This window comes from Trachurus japonicus, chromosome 2 (genome assembly GCF_045865225.1).
Source record: "Trachurus japonicus isolate A0001 chromosome 2, Traja_1.0".
Lineage (NCBI taxonomy): Eukaryota > Metazoa > Chordata > Actinopteri > Carangiformes > Carangidae > Trachurus > Trachurus japonicus.
Genome location: NC_140908.1, coordinates 1,751,304 through 1,773,528, shown reverse-complemented (window position 1 = coordinate 1,773,528; position 22,225 = coordinate 1,751,304). Strand labels below are relative to the sequence as shown.

Genomic DNA, 22,225 nt, shown 5'->3' with positions numbered 1-22,225 from the left:
TCTCCGCTAACCGACCGACACGACTGCTCACATCAGACCAAGATCGTCTATTGACTGACACGCAGGGACGAGGGCTCACTCCGCTGTTTTTTCCCCCTCATGAAAAAAAGATAGAATAAATCAAAACTAATGAGATGCTAATTCTTAAGTATGAAATACTCACTCAATATTATGATACTAAATCAAAATTATGAGATAATAGCTCATAATAATGTGATACTGCTTCAATAATGAGATGCTAACTCAGAATTATGAGATGCTAACTCAAAATTATGAGATAAGTCAAAATTATTAGATAATAACTCTTAATAATGAGATACTAAGTCAACATTATGAGATAGTAACTCAAAATAATGAGATGCTAAGTCAACATTATGAGATAATAACTCAAAATAATGAGATGCTAAGTCAAAATGATTAGATAATAACTCTTAATAATGAGATACTAAGTCAACATTATGAGATAATAACTCAAAATAATGAGATAAATCAAAATTATGAGATACTAACTCAAATTTATACCCCTCCCCTTTTTTTTTTAAACCAAGTGGCGGAAATGGGCTTCCATAAAATAGAGTGGATAAATATCACATACAGGTGAAAAAAAAGAAGCTTTTTCACTTTTATTTATAAAGATATTATTGTTCTAGTTTGAAAGAACCGACAAAATTAGATAGAAATCTAAAAATTGAAACACATTTTATATATTTAATAGAGGGGGGCGGGGACAACTTTTGCACTGACTTTTTATTTAAATTTATAAATTACTAAATCGCCTCAGCCACTATAAGAACTCTTTTATATTTCAAGTATTTTCTATTACCGGTATCTGCTGACCTTATTGATGATGTGGCCGTAGAGATGATGCTACTTACTTGGATCTGCCTTTGGTTCCAGGAGAAAACAGCAGAGTGACACCTCATCCTATTTCTCTCGTCTTCGGGAGAACTGCGCATGCGTACTACCACTCTACGAGGTTAACCCACATTTATAAACGGCAGATGCCTGATCAATAATCGTTAAATTGATTCACAGACTCTGTTAACTCGTTGGAATATTTAGTTTATATATTTTTCTTCTTTTCTTTGACTTATTTTATTTTTTATCACCTTGTAGTTTTTTTTTATGTCATTATAAAAACATAACAAGCATAAACACTTCCAAAGAACAAATATATTCATGTTGATGTGTTCATGTTTTTATTGTTCAGTTGTTTTTTTTTGTTTTTATTAAAATGAAATGTTGTAGAAAATAAAACCATTTCTGTTTTTCATGTGGTCAGTTGTCAGTCAGTTGTCGTGTCAGTTGGGTTCATGTTCGGCTTCACCTTCAGACTCAGGTTGTGTTGTGTAACGACCAGTTGGGCCTCTGGGGGGCGTCACAGCTCTGTCCGTCTGTCTCCCCTCAGCCCATCACAGCCAGCACGCTGTCACACAGGTTGTGCAGTCGCCTCTGCAGCTCTCCGTCCTCCGACCGCAGCAGTGCCGTCACGGCTGCGGCCGCCGCGTGCGGACAGAACCTCTCGCCGACCAGCGTGTCCGCCAGCTCGCCGCTCAGCCGCCGGGGCAACCAGTCCGAGGGCACGTCCAGCTCGCAGCTCTCCACCCGCCCGTTCCTCACCTCCATGTGCAGCTGCGCCGAGCTGCGAGCCGACGACCGACCGTCCGTCAGGTCCACCGCCGTCTGGACGCTGAATTTCGGCGTCTTACCGAACGTCCAGTCCCAGCTGCGCAGCTCCGCCTCCGCACGGCCGAGCCCAGGAAATATGGCGTCGTCCGCCGGGTCAACGAGGGTCGACGTGGAGCTGAAGCCGAACTCTGAGGGTTGGAGCGGAGAGAAGAGCAAATTAATGTAAAATTAATGCAAACGAGCGCATATTTAATTAGATATTGCCTCATTTACATATTTAACCCTCTTGTTGTCCTCCTGGGTCAAGGAAGGAAGGACGAAGGGAAAGAACGAAGGAAGGAAGGCAGGAAGGACAAAGGGAAAGAAGGGAGGAAGGAAGGAAGTGAAAATGAAGGAAAGATAGATGGAGGGAGGGAACAGATTGGGTCAAAAAGGAAGGAAGAATTAAGGACAAAGGGAAAGAAGGAGGGAAGGAAGGAAGGAAGGAAAAGGGAAGGGAGGGAGGGAGGGAGGGAGGGAACAGATAAGGTCAATGAAGGAAAGAAGGGAGGAAGGAAGGAAAGAAGGAAGGGAAAAAGGATTGTGGAAAGAAGGAAGGGAGAAAGGAAGGAAAGAGGGAAGGATGGAGGAAGGGAATAGATGAAGGACAACAGGAGGGTTAAAGATAAAATTTGATAAAACTTGTACTACAGCCGTACCTGCGTTGTACTGGCGCTCCACGGCGTCCAGAAGCTCCTCCCACTGCAGCGTGGGGGCGTGGTCCAGCAGGTTGGCGACGGGCGAGGGGACGCTGGGCGTGGCGTTGCTAAGGATACCGGGACAGGAGGGGCGGAGCACAGCGGAGAGGGCGGAGCGGTCGGCGGAGTGGAGCAGCGTGCAGTGATGGTAGGACGACTTCCTGCTCAGCCTGGACGCCGTGCCTGGACACGACAACGACGTAAACACATGAAAATGTAAATGGACAGTTTTTCAATCAAGTTTTGTTTGAATGTTTGTTATAAACATCAACCTGAGATCTTGTAGTGTCCGTTGAGTAAAATGTCAAATCTGTCGGTGGCCTGGACGTCCAGCCCGGGGCGGAGCCGCCGCAGCGCCTCGGTGACGACCTTCAGGTTCCTCTGGCGGTCGTACGCCTTCTTGGAGGTGAAGAAGGTCAGGTTGAGGTTCCCGAGGTCGTGGAAGACGGTGCCGCCGCCGCTCCGCCTGCGGGCCAGAGGGATCCCCGCCCGCCTCATGGCCGACAGGCTGCACTCGGTCCAGGGGTTCTGGTGGCGCCCGATGACCACGGCGGGCCGGTTCCTCCACAGCAGCAGGACGCCGCGCTGCGTCAGGTCCAAGTTGGCGTCGATCCAGTCCTCCAGAGCCAGGTTCTGGAAGATGTCGGTGGAGCGGGACCGGAGGATCAGCCCGCCGCCGCTGCTGCTGTCGGACGCCATAAAGGAACTGGGCCTGGACGACTGGTCTCCGGTCTGACGCCTGCAGACGGCCACGCGGCCTCTGAGGAGAGACAACGTCCTTCTGATGGTCATCATGATGTCAGAGGCGAAGAAACGCTCTGCTCACTTCATCATGGTGGAAATATCTAGAAAGCACAGATAAAAACAATATAAACACAGAGTTGACTAAAACTAACATACATATTATATTTATATCTTTAGAGAAGTGGAAAATAATAAAATCTATGATCATGCTGTCAGTTAAATTCATTATAAATTTAGTTTATTATGTGTTTTGTTTCTTTTTTGGGACTGTAAATAAAGTTACACTTGAAGCAACATGCAACATTGAATCAGACAGTGTGTGTAGTTCGTTTGAATCTCGTTAAACTTTGTTATTTACTAAAATAACAACTTTAAAAAATGTATTTTTTTATAATATTATATAATTATCATAATATAATATAAAATATTGTGTAATGTTCAATAAACGACGGAGATTACAGCGGGTGACGTCACTGTCCCCTCCTTCCTACACCGACCGTTCATTAGCATTAGCATTGAGCTTCGTCGCGTTTTTTCCGTTGAAATAAAAAATATTCAAAACTCAAACTTCAGTTTAGTTTGACTCGAACAAACAGCCGTTAACAAACCGTTTGACTGACACGTGTTTGAATGAAGCTGCGGACCAACCGTCGGTCTCGAGCTGACCTGACACCGGCGGAGCGAACGGACGGACCGCGAGGACACAACCGACTAATAACTTCCGCTTCCATCCTTCAAAATAAGAGCATCGACAACGTTACGAACAGAATTTCACCTGGGAAAAAAAGTGGAAACGCAGCGGCTTTATTGAAACTCTGTATTATTTCTATTTATTTATTTCATTTTTTTTTTTTTTTTTTTACAACGGTTGGTCTTTTGTGCAGTTGTTGTGTATATTTGTACTACACACACACACACACACACACACACACACACACACACACACACACACACACACACACACACACACACACACACACACACACACACACACACACACACACAGGGACAGAGTAAAATACACAGATAATTAATGTGTTTCCGGTTTTATTTGTGTAACTTGACTACCGGGTCCGACACCGTTAAGGCGTCGTGCTGCATTAACAAAAGGTTCCGACACCTAAGCAAATAAATAAATAAATGCAAATGTGATGAGTTTTCTATTAACTGAAGGTTAGGATATAAATCTTAATTTCTATTGTGAAACTGAACTGTAAAAACTAAAAACATGTGTGTCAAACTTTAAATATATTTAACATTAAAGCAGCCGACTTTAGTGTCTAATTTTACAAATCTTAACATTAAATTCTAATTAAAATTTCTGAATTTATACATTCAGGCTTTAAGAAGTTTATAAATAGTTTATTGTGAGTTTTATGTGATTATAATACACTGAACTGTTGTAAGTCTGCTTATAAACAGTGACCACAACATTAAAATTGAAAACTACAATAAAACTTAATTTATTGATTGTGTTGTGTTTAGTTTAATTATCTCCTGTCTAGTTTTTAATTGTAATTACGTCGCCAGTTTGTCTGAGTGGTGGTTTGAGCTCTTCTCTCTCTTCGGCCTCTAAACTCGTCATGATGAGGAAGAAGCAGACGATCAGAGAGGAAGAACATGTGACCACATCCTGACAAAACACACGCAGACACACATCGACACCCACACACACACACACACACACACACACACTCACTCACACCGATACACACAGATACACACACACACAGTCAGAGTCAGTGTCAGTCGGCGTCGGTGATGATTCAGGTGAGAAGTCCTTTTTATTTAGATTTAAATTCAAACTAAATGTTGATGTTAGACCACAACTGTTACTCTGCTTCATTTAATCACTGATTGTTTCAACTTTTATTCACCGTACACAACAGTATAATAAATGTTATGGGCATTTTTGCTGTTAAACATTTTAGTTTAAGTTTTCTGCTTTAAATGAGGACGATGTTGAAGAGGAAATAAATGAGATGTCTCTTTGATAATGAGACTTTTATCAGCTTTAAACATTTGGAAACGACGGGGCAGTTTAACCTGCTCGCTAAGTGTAAAAAAAACCCAAATAAATACAAAGAATATTAAATTAATCTGTTGATTTTCACGGCTGGAAACTCGTTGACGGTGTCACTTTAAGAGAAGTCGCGTTTTATTCATCTCTGGGCGTGAATTCCTTGAAGTGACCTGTTATCACACGTTCACACTTAGTCACAGAGACGCGTCGGTTCAGCTGCTGCTGTGGTCGACGCTCAGCCACTCACGTCAGAGAGAGACCATCTTGAAATGGACTCACAGCAGCAGCAGCAGCGGGCCGCAGCGCCATCGCCACCGTGGTCACACCCTCATGATGACTGGTGTAGAGTTGAGTTGAGTGACAGGTGACAGACTCATTGTCCACTACACAGTCGGTCACAGCTGCTTTAAACTTCACCTCGTTTCATCCTGAACATCAACGGAAACAAAACAAAAAGAAATAGTGCAGAGTTTAGACAGGTCGTGGAAACTGCGCCGAGGGTTTCTAGGTTACCATTTCCTGTCCGTTAGACCTTAAAGAGTTGTTTTCAAATGAGCAGAAGGTTGATAGATGAACCAGAGTCGATTCTGAAAACACAGATTCAACCTGAGAGACGCAGTTAAAGGGATAGTTCAACATTTTGGCAAATTGGCCCATTGTCATAATCCCTATAGTCATAGCAGTAGGTTCGTTACCTTTAATTGTCGGTGCAAGCTATTTTTAGAACGGCGGAGCAGAGCCGCGAGCTGCTCAGAGCTACGCTACGGAGGCTCACACTATGAGATAATAACAGAACGTTACCAGACGGAGTTGTTTTAGAGGGAAATTCATGCAAAACAGATGATGCACGTTGCCTTCAGGGACAGTTTTTGAGCAAGCGGACTCTGTATTTCCCTCTAAAACAACTCTGTCTGGTAACGTTGTGTTATTATCTCATAGCGTGGTGAATGTGCAAGTCACAACTTGTCCACCAGAGCGTTGTGGAGTTGTTGGATTGTGTATTTGATGAGTTTGATGAGGGAAACCAAGAAATCCCATGAGCCTCCATAGCGTAGCTCTGAGCAGCTCACGGCTCTGCTCCGCCGTTCTAAAAATAGCTTGCACCGACAATTAAAGGTAACGAACCTACTGCTATGACTATAGGGATTATGGCAATGGGCAAATTTGCCAAAATGTTGAACTATCCCTTTAAAATAAAATGAAAATAAAACATATAAACTTACTGTCATGTGATTTGTTTTTTTAAACTGTGTGTTTTCCCACAGATTCACACAAAGACGCCGTCAAGATAACACACACACACACACATACGACCATGCACACAGACACACACGCTCTCAGAGTCGACAGGTGTGTGCGTGTGCGTGCCTGACATCATGTCTGACCTGTGGACGTTCTCCTCGTCCTCTCCTCCTCCTCTGGCCCAGTCGCCCCCCTTCGTCTCCTCCCCGCCGCCGTTCAGGAACCATGGCAACCATCCTCACCCCAAGGTTTGCTATTCACTCACACATTAAAGGGATAGTTCAGTTTTTTTTTAAAGTGGGGTTGTTTGAGGTACAAATGTCCACTAAGAATAACATCTGCAGTAGAAATACACATAACATAAATGTAATCAGTTACATTAGGAACATGTGTAATTAAACTGCAGTTACTTTTAGAAATTTACATGATTACAATTTTAGTTACATTTTTAAAAAATCACTGCAGAAGCTCGGATTTATCAAATAGTTTTTTCATGTCAATAGGTGCGTTTCCATCACCCCTGGAAATGCAAAAACCTAAATATCGCATTGAAAAACAGGTAATGAAACGAAAAACCTCTAAAATATCGCCAAAACATATTTATGCTCTCATGAGGTGTTTTCTTTTTTTTGCAAAAGTGTAATAGAAACAGTTTTTTTTTTTGCATTTACACGTCACTTCAGGCGGTGTCACACAATAACATGTCCGTGTGAAAAACCAAACAATAGTTCCTTCTGTTACAGACTTTACGAGAGTTACTCGTTCACAGAAACACCTTTCAATGGAAACACCTGCACATAGGAGTTGTACTTGTAAACATCGCTTTTATTTTGCGAAAACCTGCAAAGGAAACGCAGCTAGTGTCCTCCTTCCAAAACCGCAAGTTGGATACCGACGCTTCCGATTGGCTCTCTCTGGTCAGGTGTCATTCAGCAACAATGGCGGAGGTGGAGAAGAACGCATTCCTGTGTTAAGTTCAAAAAACACTTTGCAGAAACAAAGGTCTAAACATTACAGTGCAGAGCAAAGAGCGTTCAGTGTTTACAGCTGCTCTCACGGTAAAAAGAGGAACTGAAGTTGTTTTATTTTATCGTCTTTATGTTGACACACTGTCAGGTTGTAAAATGTAAAAACTATTTGATTAATCCGAGCTTCTGCAGCGAATTTTCAAATGTAACTAAAATTGTAATCATGGCAATTTCCAAAAGCAACTTTAATCTAATTACACATTCTCCCCCCATAATATAACGGATTACAATTATATACATTTTGTAATTAATTATTTACTCCCCAACGCCGCCCACTGCACGATGCGCCGGTGTTTCTAAGTGTGGGGGGGGGGCAGAGACCTTTCTACTGCAGATATTATCCACCTTTTTCCGAATGTCAAAAACATAAGCCGGTTTTGCTCTTCCGGTGGAATTTTATGTTTACGTTTCCATGGTTTCGGTAGTCGCGGTAAATGCATGGATTTTTTTTTTTTTTTTTTCAATGAAAATCTGTAAAACGCATGATCATCACACCAGCTTTTAACAATGGATATCACACAAATTGACATCCATGTGAAAAGCCAGCGTTAAAGCAGAAGTAAGCAATCCGGTGGTTTTGGCTAACTTCCTGTCAGCAGATGGAGTTAGCAGTCCCCGCCCTCGTCCCTACGTCACCACATTCACGCGCATCCCTTGGCTGCACACACAGAGAGGACTGCCCCTTTATGCCGTTCTCTCTCCTCATTGGATAAAGGTTGTAGGATACAAGGAAAGTTTTCTCCTCGGCTTACAGCAGAGCAGAGTGACTGACAGACCCGTGTTTCAGACCAAACACTCTATGTAAGTGATTGCTGTCGGAAGATAGAACTATTTAAGACTTATATTAACACAAATATTCCGCTTACTTCTGCTTTAATTATTTACTCCCCACTGCACGATGCGCCTGTGTTTCTAAGTGCAGATATTATACTTAGTGGACATTTGTACCTCATTCATACACTTAAAAAAAACTGAGCTATCCCTTTAACATTGGACAAAATGATCTTGTGACTTAATTATGCTCCTCCCCCCTCCTCAGGTATCCTCCCCCCATCACCTGGTAACCTCCCCCCATCACCTCACTCATCCTCAGGTGACCTCCCCCCATCACCTGGTAACTTCCCCCCATCACCTCACTCATCCTCAGGTGACCTCCCCTCATCATTACCCCCATTCACAGGTGACCTCCCCCCACCACTTCACTCACCCTCAGGTCTCCTCCCCTCATCTCCTCCCCCCTCCTCAGGTCACCTCCCCTCATCACTTTGTGCCCCAGTCCCCTCAGGCTCCTCCCTCTTACCCCCCCCTCCATCAGTCCCATGTCACCACCTCCCATCACCTCCCTTACTCCCCCCACCCCCACCTCCTCCCGCCCCAACACCAACACCAACACCAGCACCAGCTCTCCGACCCCGGTCTGGATCATCAGCATCATCAGCATCAGAACTGGATTAAGTCGGAGTCGCCATCGGATGCCGCCGCCTGCCTCAACAGCTTCAGCTACGGCTGCCAGGTGAGAGCTGATAAATATCTCTGATGCAAGGTTTTTATAGTTTTAAAATTTTCATAAGTTTTTCAGTTATGAGATAATAACACAATGTTACCAGACAGAGTTGTTTTAGAGGTAAATACAGAGACTGCTTGATTAAAAACTGTCCCTGAAGGCAACGTGCATCAGCTGTTTTGCATGAATTTCCCTCTAAAACAACTCTGTCTGGTAAAGTTGTGTTATCTCATAGCTCCGGCGTTCTAAAAACAGCTTGCACCGACAATTAAAGGTAACGAACCTACTGCTATGACTATAGGGATTATGGCAATGGGCCAATTTGCCAAAATGTTAAACTTTCCCTTTAAGAATCTCCTTGTTTGTGAAACCTGTACTGCAGTACAACTTCACCAAATGCTCCACGGCCTCATTTTAACAATTTACCTCCTCTAAAACAACAGGTTAAAATATTATGACTTCATTGTTGTAAAATTATCACTTTTTTTCTCGTAATATTATGACGTATGACGAATATGATGAAGTCTGTGAAAAAAAACTTTCTCAACGTTAGTTATTACATTGTTCATTGTCGTTTTTATTTAGTTCTCGTTTTTTATTTCAGTTTACTGAATAGTTTTTACTCTGCTAGTTTTAGTTTTCGTTTTAGTGAACTATACTAACTCTGCTCTGATGTGAACCAGAACGCGGCTACAGCTCATCTAGACCTCCAGCACCAGAACCAGAACCAGAACCAGAACCAGAACCAGTACAACACCGGTGTGAATGACACACACAGACTGCCTTACAGCGCTCACACCCTCCTCGGCGGCGGCGGTGTGTATGGGCCGGGTCAGGACGGCTGGGGGGTCGGGGGGGTCGGGGGGGCTCTGGAGCCGGCTCTGTCCCAGCTGCAGTGCTCTCCGCTGGGCTCCCAGTCCGGCGCCGGGGGCCTGGGCCGCTGGAGCTCCATGGACTTCAGCTCGCCGCCGCCGTCCGCCCAAGACTTCTCCAACTCCCAGTTCTTCCCCGACGACAGTTACCACGACAACGGCGCCACGCAGGCCTTCTGCAGTCCCACCACGCCGGGTCCGAGCCCCCACCACCCCCACACGCCGACCGTGTCCAGCCCCGCGGAGAGGCTCGGCTTCCACACGCAGCCACCGCAGCCGCTGAGCCGCGACCAGAACCTCGGCTGCTGCCTCCACGAGCCAGACGGGTTCGAGTCCCACCAGAACCACCAGAACCAGACCGGCCGACGCCCCCCAGCGGGTCAAACCGAGCCGATCCAGGACCAGACCAACATCTTCAGCTCCTCCTCCTCCTGCTGCTCCTCCGGTGGCGTCGGCGGTTTAGAGAGCAGCTTCTCTCCACAGGGAGGAGGAGGCCAGAACGCCACCGCCGCCCAGTCCCCGGGCCTCGCTGCCGGGCCCGGCTGGAGGGAGGAGTGTGGAGCAGGAGGAGGAGGAGGAGGAGAACCAGACTGGACCTGGGTGTGTCTGATAAATCTAAACTAAAAGACTCTTTGTTCTTCCTCCAGAATCGACCTGAAATTAATTTAAATCTTTTTAATTTCCAGATGAAACGTCCTCAACCTGAAAACAGCACGAAGCCTCTGGACTGCAGGTGACGACCATTTGTTACCTCATAATATTAATATTTATAACCATTATTTTGGTTGTCAACAAATCTATCGATTATTTTTTCAATTAGTCGATTAGTCACGATTATTTTGGCAAATTAAAAACCCGTGAAACATAAGTTGTCATTGTAATGAAACATAAATTAATGAAATTATAAAATATTAAAGTGCAAAAATATGACGTGCAAATATATTATTGAATCTTTTTAAAAGCTAATGTATCTGTATTCATCTCTGTCACAGCTGAAATTGTCTTTTTGAAATGTATCATTATTTTATTGTATCTAGAAACAGTTTAAAAAGCTTAAATTTCATGTTGGCGAATTTCTTATCATTTATTATTGTTGATGTAATCTATTACTTGCAGTCCTGAATCTGTGTGTGTGTGTGTGTGTGTGTGTGTTGCAGGCTGCTGTGCACGGTGTGTAAGAGAGACTTCAGGAGTCTGCCGGCGCTGAACGGCCACATGCGCTCTCACAGCGGCTTCAGATCGGCAGCGTGGGTGAAGAAGGTCGGTGATGGGATGGATGTCACGGTTACTTATTATTTTCCACAATTAATTAATCGTAAAGTGAACAGATGTTGATGTTCCAGATGTTTCTCATTAAGTAAAACGCCACCTTACTCACTTTCCTCCTCCTCTACCTCCTGCAGGGCGACGAGCCGTCTCCACCGGTCCAGCCCTCCGTCCCTGCCTCCGTCTCCATGGTGATGCCGGTTTCTGTCCCCATCCGGTCCAGAGGCGGAGCGTCCAAGGCGAGCAGAGGGAGCGGCCAGAGGAGACTCGGTCACGTGCCCGCGGCCGCCACCAGAGCCGCCGCCGCCACCGCCACCGCCACCGTCCTCTACCGCAGCCTGATGCGCCCGCAGGAAGAGGAGAAGGAGAAGGGAGAGGTTAGGGATGGAGAGGCGGTCGTCAGGGGCGACGGTGGCCACCGAGGTCACTACACGCCTCCGCCCATGCTGTGCCCGCTCCGGGCGGCGGCGGGGCTGTTCTGCTCGCTGACCAGCAGGAGGCAGCAGAGAGTGGAGACGGTGCAGCTCCACAACACACACAGTACGTTTTCACTTTCTACTGTGAATGGAACCTGATGAGGACCAATGGGAACATTATGGGATGCAACTAATAAGGCCCTATCCACACGAAAACCCTTTTTTTCATCCGGTTGAAAAAAACGTATTGAAAATGGCTTAAAACGCAGATTTTTAAAAGCTCCGGCCACAGTGAATACTTTTAAAAACTCTGTATTTATTTTGACGTGTGGACAAGATAAACGGATATTTACCAGAGACGTTCTATATTTGTCACGTTGCGCGCCGCAGCTATTATTTTAAGTTGCTATTTCCTCTCTCTCACCACTCTCGCTTTGGTCAGCGGGGTTATGACACGTTCTACGACAACGTTTATGCAATATTTTAATACTTAATACATGGAATATTTAACACTAAAAACTCGTTTTTGTGTGGATAGGGCCTAAAAGGGAAAAATCCCACAAATGTGGAAGTTCAGAAGCGGAAGAGCAGCTCGCCATGGAACCTCAATTTGGAAAAAAATCTCCATGTAAGTGAGCGGGAGTCAAAATGTTATTTCTAATCTGATTGAATTGTGTCATGAGACAAATCTCTGACATCTACCTGTTTAAAACATCGTTTCATGACGAGAAGTCAGCAGTTGTTCGTAAAACGGCAACGTACACCACCTGTCGTTTGTCTGGTTATGGATTTTGTAATAGTTTTACAACAAACTGCTGATTTCTCGTCATGAAACGATGTTTTAAACAGGTAGAGGTCAGAGATTCGTCTCATGACACAATTCAATCGGATTAGAAATAAAACTTTGACTCCTGTTCACCCACACGGTCTCATGGCGAGCGTTACTTCGTCTCTCTATAACCTTGGCGCCACCTGGAGGCCGTTAACGACCCCGTCTCACATCTTGTTTAATCCACAGACGGAGTCGGCGACCTTGTTGCCGTGGAGACGACACTAACAACAGGAATTGATAAGCCGTGAGTTAAAAACGCCACTTTTCGAAAAAATAAATAAAATAAATTTAATCGTATCTTTATCATGTCGTAATCTGGTCACCTGGTAACCCGGAGCTGTCAACCAATCACAGGCGGATCAATGTGGGGCGGAGCTTCCAGGCTGAAGTCCCTCCCCTACGGCGCCGTAAGCAGGTCCGCTCCGACTCCCAGAATGCACTGCTGGTGTGGACGCCGTGGGAGGAGCTGGAGACGCCGGTCAACCAGCAGAGAGGTAGAGACGGTTCCTTAGCAACAATCATGAGGTCCCGTTGGTTGTTTTTTTGTTTTTTATTTTAACCGACACGTTGTCCCGTCCAGTCGCGGCTCTGCTGACGATGGCTCGCTCCAGCGTGGTGCCGGGGGGCGGGGCCAGCCCAGAGCACGCCCTCCGCGTCCTATCAGAGTGCAGAGGAGACTTCCTGGTGAGATCTCATTGGCCGCTACGAACCAAAACCGTTTAGAAAAAAAACTCTGCTGATTCACTGACGTTGGGTGTTTGTTTTTCTGTCTCCTAGTCGACGGTGGAGAAGCTGCTCTCGTCGCCCGGAGCCGCCGCCGACCACGCAGGTCCAGTCTTTAATAATAAAACACACACAGGTTTCAGTTTGTGTCATGTGTTGTTGACATGTGTGTGTGTGTGTGTGTGTGTGTGTTGCAGGTGTGAGCTGGAGCGCAGCGGAGATGAAGCTGCTGGTTAAATCTCTGCAGCTCCATCACAAAGACTTCAGCAGCGTCCAGAAAACCGTGAGTCTGCTTCTAGTTTTAGTTTTTTTTAAATTTCAACATCAGCTCCGTCTGATGTGTGTGTGTGTGTGTGTGTGTGTTCAGGTGCGGACCAAGTCCCTCTCTCAGTGTGTGGAGTTTTATTACCTATGGAAGAAGAAGCTGGGTCTGAGTGTGAGGACGCCGGCCGGGCTGACCGTCACGCTGCCTGAACACAAATGTAAGAACCTGGTTGCTCATGTTTGTGATCGTTCATCTGTTCCTGAGTTTAGTTTAGTTTAGTTTAATTTAGTTTAATTTGGTTTGGTTTGGTTTGGTTTGGTTTGGTTTGGTTTGGTTTGGTTTGGTTTGGGTGGCAACATTTACTGTATATCCTGCCATGACCCAACACTGAGAACAGGTATGAAAAATAACCTGTTTGCAAATTTGCACGAATGGTTAAATAATAATCTCTTAGTTTTATTTTAAAACTTACCATGTGTTTCTGTTTTGTAACATAATTAGGAAATAATACTGTACATTGAGAAAGTGTCCTGGCTGAGATAAGATAACCTCCAGCAGCAAGTCGAGTTGAGTTATTATGTGTCCCTGAACTAAAGAATATAAAATATTTGGCATCTCTGTTGTGATTATATACCTATAAATACCATTAACAAATATAACGATCTATTCTTAACATCAAACGGTCCTCATTACACAGGAAAGTACAACACGAGTCATTAAATTAGATTTTTAATTAATAGATTCTCCAGTGTGTCGCCAGTTCATCTAAGAAACACCTGTGTCCTTTTAGTTTTAACTCCTGTGTTTCGATTCGTCAGTGAAAACTATAAAAAGAACAACTGTTGTCACTTATCTGAAGAAACCAATGCATGTAGATAAGATGTGACAGTGTAATGCAGCTGTGAGCAGATGTTAGAGTTCATATATCTGTTAACACAGTGGACACACATGAATGGAGGCTGCTGCACTGACACATCATCAATAAAAATAAAATTAATAATGGATTAAAACAGCACAATAACAAATGAAATAGTGAGATCAACACTTATTAATAATTAAAACTTCATTGCGATGTATTTATAGTTAGTAATTTGTCAGAAAGTTGAATTTCCACACCGCAGCAATGAGTCCGCGAAGTGAGCGCGAGTTCCTGTCGTCGAGTCGATGGTTCAAAGTTTCAGGTCACTAACTTGAGTCGGTGTGAACACAAATGAAACTAGAGGCTGAATGAATAAAAACCACTGAAACCAAATTCCTGTTATCTACACACACACACACACATACACACACACACACATCGAAACAGACACTTCCTGTCAGAGGCGTCACGTTTCTGTACAAACGGTGACTTGACATTTCAGATAGTTACCGCGCTTGTGTGTGTGTGAGTCTGTGTGTGAGTTCACTCTAATTTTCCGTCACCGTTGTTCAGATCAATTCGCTCGACCTTATTGTGTTTTATCGGTTTCATTAAGATTTCCATCAGTGTGATCCACTTCTACTTCCTGTCAGTTGAGCTCAGTGATTCTGTCAGATTAGTCAAACTAAATTAAACTCATCACAAGAGTTTTATTTATTTATTTTTAAGTCTGTGTTGTTCAGTTCGTTTTTTTTTTCCTGGCACATTTTTACACAGGATGCACCAGTGAAACGTACAACTCTTATTTTGAAAATCACAGGAAGTTAAGTCTCACTTTCAGATTTTAACCGTCAGGGCCCAGCAAAGTCCAAAACCAGGTCCCAGACTGAGACCAGGTCCCAAGTCGAGTCTTAAACTAATGAATAAACGCTGAGTCGGGATCAATAACGCTGAGTCAGGATCAATAACGCTGAGTCGGGATCAGTAACGCTGAGTCGGGATCAATAACGCTGAGTCGGGATCAGTAACGCTGAGTCGGGATCAATAACGCTGAGTCATGATCAGTAACGCTGAGTGGGGATCAATAACGCTGAGTCGGGATCAATAACGCTGAGTCAGGATCAGTAACGCTGAGTCGAGATCAATAACGCTGAGTCAGGATCAGTAACGCTGAGTCGGGATCAATAACGCTGATTCAGGATCAGTAACGCTGAGTCGGGATCAATAACGCTGAGTCATGACCAGCAGGTGACCGGTCAAAACACACCAACAAACACAGGTTGTCGTAACATTGATGCGGTGGTTTAAAACTAATTGATGATGAGTCACTGGTTACTTAGCAACGATCTGATCTACACTGATGATGTTGTGTTGTGTTGTTTGTACTTGTGTTACCGTGGTGATAAACACTCACTTATGTTCGCTCTTTTTTTCCCCGTCTGCTCGCTCCTCTTTTCTTTCTCTCTCTCTCTCTCTCTCCATCATCATCAGAGGTCATCATCAAGTTCCCATGTTGCAACACGAACCACCGGGGCCAGACTGAAGCGACACACTACTGCTGGTTCACACACACACACACACACACACACACACACACACACACACACACACACACACACACAAACAAAAACCACACACACACACACACACGTACACAGAGGTTCAAGTGTAAAGACTGTGGTCAGTTCACTTCCTGGTTCAGAGCTGAAATTCTTCCACCACTTCTTTAAAACTGCGTTTCAGTCGTCGTATAATCTCTCACATATTTATTCCCAGCTTGTTCTAGTAAAAACCTAGAAAAAAAAGAAAAAAAAGTTGTTGCATTGTTTTGAATAAAAAAAGAACTGAACATCCTCCCTGCCTCCATTTTTTACTTCTGTCTCAGTGTGTTTCTACTCAACACACTCTCTCTGCGTACGTTTACATAGTCAACAAACTCTGATATTAATCAGAAACAGCGATTCCAGGAACATGGAGGAATATCCTAAAAGCAACTTAAGTGAATATTTACTGTCTTATTCAGAATAAGATCAACGGTCAGACCTTGTAAACGTCGTAGTGTGTGTTCAACGTGGTTCTAGTGAGTCGACTCTTCATCTGCAGGTTCAGGTTCAGCGTCTTGTTGTTTTTCACTTATTGTTTTTCCTCCTTAATCCTCTGAGTCTGTTTCTGCTCTCTCTGTGTTTCTGCCTCCGGCTGCGAGCTGATCTGCACTTATTACTGCTGGATAAGAGACACAGAGACAGAGACACTGAGACTGTCTGTCTCTCTACCTGTAGATTTTATATAAAACCATCTTTTCTTTGTAGCTGAGGAGGAATAATGTAAATATTAAATATCGAATCTATCTATATTCACTCTGGCACCAACACATTCAACAAGCCTCATCTGGTTTGTTTCATCTGCACACAAACACAAAATGTAACTGAAAGTGTTTAGTAGGGTGTGCCAAAAAATCGATTCACATAAGAATCGCAATTCTCATTTAATACGATTCAGAATCGATATAAAATGTCCCAAAATCGATTAAAAAAAATAATAAAATGAAACAAATCTGCTGGCTGTCGGCCTCCATTTCCTTAGACTTTAAAAGGCAGCATGTTTACTGTAACTGCACTTTTAATTTTGTTACTTAAAGCAGAAGTAAGCGATCCGGTCGTTTTGGCTAATGCTGCGTTCCAGGCAGGCTTTTGAAACCGTAAGTTACAGCTTCAAGTCACGACTTAGGACTTTGTAGCGTTCCAGGCATCCCATAACTCGTGTTTTTCCTTCCTGTTGCACCTGTTTTACCTGTGAAACTGCACTATAATGTCCACTCGTAACTTCCGACCCGTGAACTCGTACCAGATCGAACTGGTACGAAAAACACAAGTTACGGGTTGCCTTGAACGCACCATAACTTCTTGTCAGCCGATGGAGTTAGCAGCCCCCGCCCTCGTCATGGATCTATTGGTCCTCGTCCCTACGTCACCACATTCAGGCGCATCCCTTGGCTGCACACACAGCCCTTCATGCCGTTCTCTCTCCTCATTGGATAAAACTTGTAGGATACGAGAAAAGTTTTCTCCTCGGCTCAGAGCAGAGCAGAGTGACTGACAGACCCGTGTTTCGGTCCAAACACTCTATGTAAGTGATTGCTGTCGGAAGATATAACTATTTAAGACTTATATTAACACAAAAATATTGCTTACTTCTGCTTTAAGTAATATGTGATATTGCTTTTATGCAACAGTTTCAACAATTCCATCTAAGCATGGATAAATGTTTAAAACTCAATAAATGTGAAAAAGACACTTTAGTCATTCTGTCTTGCAAAGCAGACTGTCTCTCACTTTTTTTCGCTTTTCTACACGTCACCGGCGTCACCGGAGTTGTGTGTCCACGCTGTGTTGGTTTATGTAACTTGAGGGGACAAATGAACCACATGTTTATTGTCATGCATTGCTGACCTGGGCTCTCATTTATAACCGTTGCGTACGCACAAAACGGGGCTGAAAGTGGCGTACGTGACTTTTCACACCAAGGTTGTGATCTATAAAAAACAAACTTGACGGGAGAATGTGCGCAGCCCTAAGCAAACTCTGAGCCATGCGTACGCATGGTTTGGAGGAAAAGGGGAATTGGCGACACAGACGGTGTGGTGGTGAACTGAAGTCAGACTCAGGAAATGATGATTGAGAAGAACAATTATGTTTTTATTATCGGCCGTCACACATTATTTCAACCCGTATGCCTTAGATCCATGTTGCCACGGTGATTTAATTCAACAGCGCCCTTACTTTGCATCGGACTGATGTTTCAGAAACATCTTCTTAGAATCTAACTTAAAATCAAAATTTCTTCTCTATATTTAATCACCACCGTCTCTCCGTCATATTGTCCACTGAAGCGCAGGAGGAGGAGAGGACGGCGCGGCTGCATGGGATAAATACATGGTGTAAATAACTATATGTTCCTATGATACTGTGTGAACATGATCGAGAGTCAATTAATTCTCAAACCCTGGGGGAAAAAATCCAGTAATCGTTCGCACAATTGTTACATTCTGTTTTCTTGTTATCAAGAGAAGTGTCATGTTTGATCATTCCTCAGAATGTAACTGATTCCGCTAATTATTCAAAGTTGTATCGATCAGTCTAATTACTGTAAATATACAGCGGTGAGCCCCGTGCGTAATGCTGCACCACGGCACCGCTGGAGGAGAAAGGAGGGAGAGGGAGACCATGATGAATGGTTAATAACTCGTTTCAGATTAGAACTGTTGTCACTGTTGTAACTATGTGCCGAACCGGGTCCAGCATTAGAGGGCAGTGCACTGAAACCCGCGTGCGCTCTGAGCCGCTGACGCCGTTAACAGCTGCAGCAACACGTCACGTCGCCACTTTCACACCTGCAGCTAATTCACAACACCGACAGAACAAGAGCACGTCAGGCTCATTGACATGCAGATCACATTCATGTGGTGGTTTGCATTGACCATCTAGGGTTAAAACAGGGCGTGTACAGGGTGGAACGTGAAGCGGATTCAGCTGCGCACACTTGTAGGAACTCTGGGATTTATAAAGGGAAGTTTGCTTAGAAGTGTGCGTACGCAGGGTTTTATAAGTCTGAATATTTACTGGCGCACGCAAAACTTGGCTTTTGGGCGTACGTACACTTTTAGTAACGATCCCATGCACAGTTTTATAAATGAGACCCCTGGTCATTGTTTCTTAATAAATTAGAAAAACCTTTATCATTCCCCTTTTCCGTGCATGGTTGAAGGAGATTGGCTCGCATCCACGCTCCCACTCCCTCCTGCGCCGAAATGTCACCTTAAGTCACATAAACCAGTAGCCTACGGGTACACCTATATTGTTGTCAGCGCCTCATCACCGCTGGTGTTTAAAAGGCTCCGTTCTTTCTGCAGTCAGGTTAAAGCGCACATCCGCCATGTTGGTAAACAAATAATCCCTCTATATCAACGGAGGCAACAGTGCTTGATCAGCTTGGGTTGGAGGTGGTGTGAGTGCGGGCCAGCGGGGACAGGGGAGGGGGCATTCGGGCTCCAGCACGGTGCGGAACAACTGGCCCTTGTGTGAGTGCGCCCTTATTTGTGGCCGCTGCAGCGCCACACGGGCTTTGCCTTTCAGCAATCAAGCGCTGTTTTTGTCTTCGTTAAAAACAATAACAGCAACAGCTGTAGGCAGCTGAGATCGCTGTGCCGTCACCATAGAAACGCAAGACGCATTGCGGGTCATTCGCGAAATACCTTTCAATGGAAACACCCGCAAATAGCAATTGCACTTTTTCGAAGTTTCAGAAATATCGCTTTTATTTTGCGAAAATCTGTAATGGAAACGCAGCTACTGTCATGGAAATGTTCTGCTCTTGGTGAAGAATGAAATAGAGACTGCCGACCGACGGCCGACAAGGTTTTATTTTCTTTGCAAAGTTAAGGTCAATCAACATGCGAGCGGTTCAAAATGAAGAAAGACCCCGAGCATGGGGAAACTTGGCATCGGCACCGACAATACAAAATTGGTTTGAATATTGATGAGAAAGTGAGAGGTTGGGTGTCTCTGTTACAATTACAATTAAAAAGGGTATCTTGGTGAGAAGGTGGGAGGTTGAAATTACAATTACAAACTGCAGCCCGACACATCTCAACAGATACTGGACGGATTAAGGTGAAGTTTTGTGCAGCTGTGGAGGAGCTGGTGTGACTGAAGCTTCATGTCAGATCAGTATGAACCTTTAATCAGGAGGAAACGTGAGTAAATGTTCAGTTTGTGTCCTTTTTCATAATGAAAACACTAAATGTTTCAAGTTTTCTCCACTTCTGACAAACAGCTTCCAGCAAAACTTCACTTTTTCCACCTGATGACGTGTTTTTCTAGTTTTTTTACTGTTGACTCAGTTTCTGTTGATTCTGTAAAACAAACAGCAGAGAATCAGAAATCTCCACCGGCTGCTGCTGCTGCTGCTGCTGCTGCTGCTCGGACTTCAGCAGAAGTTTCATGAAAGTGAATAAAAGTTTTATAAAAAGCGAAGCGAACGTGGAGAAAGGAAACAGAGAGCACACAGATCCTCACATTCCTGCTCTGATCCCGTCTTCATGTCAAAGCTCACGCAGCTTCCTGTGTCTGAAATCGGCTGCAGGCCACTAATAAAGTCTGACTCCTCCTCACTCCAAAGGTCCTCCTGCCCGTCAACAAGGAGGTCGTAGACGGAGCAGGAGAAGCCCACAGAGACTCCACTGACGGACCTGGAGGAACGAGGGATGGGAGCGCAGGAGAAGAAGAGGGAGAAGGAGGAGGAGAAGAAGGAGGAGGTCGCTCCTCCGGCCGAGAAGAAACAGAAAACCTCCAAAGAAGTTTATTTCTCCGTCCTGCCGGATCGATACGAACCGCTGATCGAGGAGCTGGAGGAGGAAGAGGAGGAGGAGGAGGGGAGAGAAGAGGCGCTGGAGGGGAGGAAGAGGAGGAAGGAGGAGAAGAAGAGGAAGAAGAAGAAGAAGTATAAAAAGTACAGAAAGGTAAGAAACACACAGGTGTGGTGGGAATTTAACAGTCAGAGACAAAGTATTGAATCAAAAGGAACTCATAATGTGAGACATGTTGGTATAAAAACTTAATTATTGTGCACAAAAGGAGAAATAAACACAAAGCTACAATAAAATTAGAGCGCACATTTCTATTGTGTCATATAAATATATAAATAAACATAACTTTACTCAGCAGGCAGCAGTAAAAATATAACACGTGAGGAGATTAAACTAAGTTGAGTGTTGTTTGATTCTCTCACTGCGACGTTAAACATTTACTCAACAGTGTGAGTTTGAGCTTTGACCCGGAGCAGATGTGACGTATCGATGATAAAGAGACGACTTCTCACTCCCTCCGCTTTATTAAAACATAATTGACTTTACTTTATTAATTTACAGGCTGTTAATTACGTGATAACGTCAAGAAATAACAATTAATTGCATCATAATGTCATAGTAATGTCATGTTTTTCACAAAGGCAAAAGATTACACATGCTTTTCATGCTTTGAATTTTTTTGGGAAACACCAGAATTTTTCTCCACCAAGTTCTTTGCGATTGACCGTCATTTCTTGGCTATTTCTTGACATTATGACACAATTAATTGTTATTTCTTGATGTTATGATGTAAGTAACTGCTAAAGTTAAAGAGTTACCAAGTATTTCATCTTTTTGTGCTCAAAACGACTCAGTTGTCAGTTAAGTGAAAGCAAACACAACAGTTTACATTGAGTTTATTTACCTGTTCTCCAGCAGCGCAGCAGCCTCTAACCTCAGGGTTTCACTGCTGTGAGAACAAGAAAAAACAAACACAAAAAGAAACACAAACATGTTAATCTGGTTTGTTTTCACCTTTGAATCCGCTAAACTCTGACAAAATCAAATATAAAGACACAAAAGTCAACAGGATTAAAGCTCATGAATGGATGATGGTGCTGCATTCACAAACCGTCAGCAGAATGGGAAAACTCAGCTCCTGCAGTGTGTGTGGTGGGAATCTAACCTGTGATCTCTCCTCTGTCTCTCTCTCTCGGGGCGACAGAACTTTGGGAAGGCGGTGCGGTTCAGCTGGAGGTGTCTGATGGCCGGCTTACAGAGCATGGCCTCCACCTACTCCACCCCGCTGTCCGCCATGGCAACGGTTGTGACGGAGGTGAACCGGTCGGCCAGCAGCAAAGCATGATGGGTCGTCTTGACCTGTTGCCGGCCGGGTCCTTGACTGTGACACGAGGAGAACATTATGGACTACTTTTATAATTCCTCAGTGTAAATTATAAATGTATATATTTCTACTTCTTTATTCAAACTTTACCAACAAAAATATATATAATCGTGTGGTTATTCTTACATAACTGATGTGTTTACCTGGAGTTTGTTCATGTACTGTATCATCCTATATATATTTTTTGTCTGAAATGCCTTTTTTGTATTGTTTTTAATGTGCAAACATAAGAACACATCCTGTCTTCTTCATTATGTTTGCTCAACTACTTAACGAGAAAGACGTGTGGTGTAAACCAGGATACTGAAACAGTTCGTGGACATTATCAAATAAATTT

The 22,225-nt window shown here is 44.0% G+C and overlaps 3 protein-coding genes across 5 annotated transcripts; 2 read left to right on the top strand and 1 right to left on the bottom strand.

The window, feature by feature from the left end:
• Positions 1-1,270: 1,270 nt before the first annotated feature.
• Positions 1,271-3,833, bottom strand: lipt1 (lipoyltransferase 1). 3 transcript variants are annotated; one of them, XM_085794848.1, is made up of 4 exons: positions 3,719-3,833; positions 2,639-3,211; positions 2,328-2,549; positions 1,271-1,817 (listed from the first exon to the last, which is right to left on the bottom strand). In XM_085794848.1, exons 2-4 carry the CDS (start codon positions 3,159-3,161, stop codon positions 1,405-1,407), a joined length of 1,158 nt encoding a protein of 385 aa, XP_085650974.1. In that variant the 5' UTR covers positions 3,162-3,211; positions 3,719-3,833; the 3' UTR covers positions 1,271-1,404. The 3 variants fall into 3 exon arrangements, with proteins under 3 accessions (XP_085650974.1, XP_085650980.1, XP_085650988.1); XM_085794854.1 differs by having other exon boundaries at positions 3,731-3,827; XM_085794862.1 differs by having other exon boundaries at positions 3,759-3,816.
• Positions 3,834-4,155: 322 nt separating this feature from the next.
• On the top strand, positions 4,156-16,004 carry LOC146990500 (uncharacterized). The gene is made up of 15 exons (XM_085803996.1): positions 4,156-4,880; positions 6,399-6,623; positions 8,443-8,649; positions 8,779-8,916; positions 9,591-10,379; positions 10,466-10,512; positions 10,937-11,039; positions 11,183-11,585; positions 12,480-12,537; positions 12,648-12,787; positions 12,874-12,977; positions 13,071-13,122; positions 13,214-13,299; positions 13,384-13,498; positions 15,632-16,004. Coding segments are annotated over exons 2-15 (2,358 nt in total). The 5' UTR covers positions 4,156-4,880; positions 6,399-6,509; the 3' UTR covers positions 15,634-16,004.
• A 4,309-nt stretch (positions 16,005-20,313) lies between these two features.
• LOC146990499 (uncharacterized) lies at positions 20,314-22,200 on the top strand. Its single transcript, XM_085794834.1, has 2 exons — positions 20,314-20,657; positions 21,709-22,200. The coding sequence occupies exons 1-2, from the start codon at positions 20,403-20,405 to the stop codon at positions 21,847-21,849; spliced, it is 396 nt and encodes a 131-aa protein (XP_085650960.1). The 5' UTR covers positions 20,314-20,402; the 3' UTR covers positions 21,850-22,200.
• The last annotated feature ends 25 nt before the right edge of the window (positions 22,201-22,225 follow it).

Bases quoted from the DNA above. Each gene is read 5' to 3' on its own strand.
- lipt1 (XM_085794848.1), bottom strand. From the start codon at position 3,161: ATGATGACCATCAGAAGGACGTTGTCTCTCCTCAGAGGCCGCGTGGCC. The intron at 2,550-2,638 runs GTTGATGTTTAT...TGTCGTGTCCAG, and splicing joins CGGACACTACAAGATCTCAG to GCACGGCGTCCAGGCTGAGC. The intron at 1,818-2,327 runs GTACGGCTGTAG...TCCAACCCTCAG, and splicing joins GGAGCGCCAGTACAACGCAG to AGTTCGGCTTCAGCTCCACG.
- LOC146990500 (XM_085803996.1), top strand. From the start codon at position 6,510: ATGTCTGACCTGTGGACGTTCTCCTCGTCCTCTCCTCCTCCTCTGGCC. The intron at 8,650-8,778 runs GTCACCTCCCCT...CTCCTCCCGCCC, and splicing joins ATCTCCTCCCCCCTCCTCAG to CAACACCAACACCAACACCA. The intron at 12,538-12,647 runs GTGAGTTAAAAA...AACCAATCACAG, and splicing joins ACAACAGGAATTGATAAGCC to GCGGATCAATGTGGGGCGGA.
- LOC146990499 (XM_085794834.1), top strand. From the start codon at position 20,403: ATGGGAGCGCAGGAGAAGAAGAGGGAGAAGGAGGAGGAGAAGAAGGAG. The intron at 20,658-21,708 runs GTAAGAAACACA...TCGGGGCGACAG, and splicing joins AGTATAAAAAGTACAGAAAG to AACTTTGGGAAGGCGGTGCG.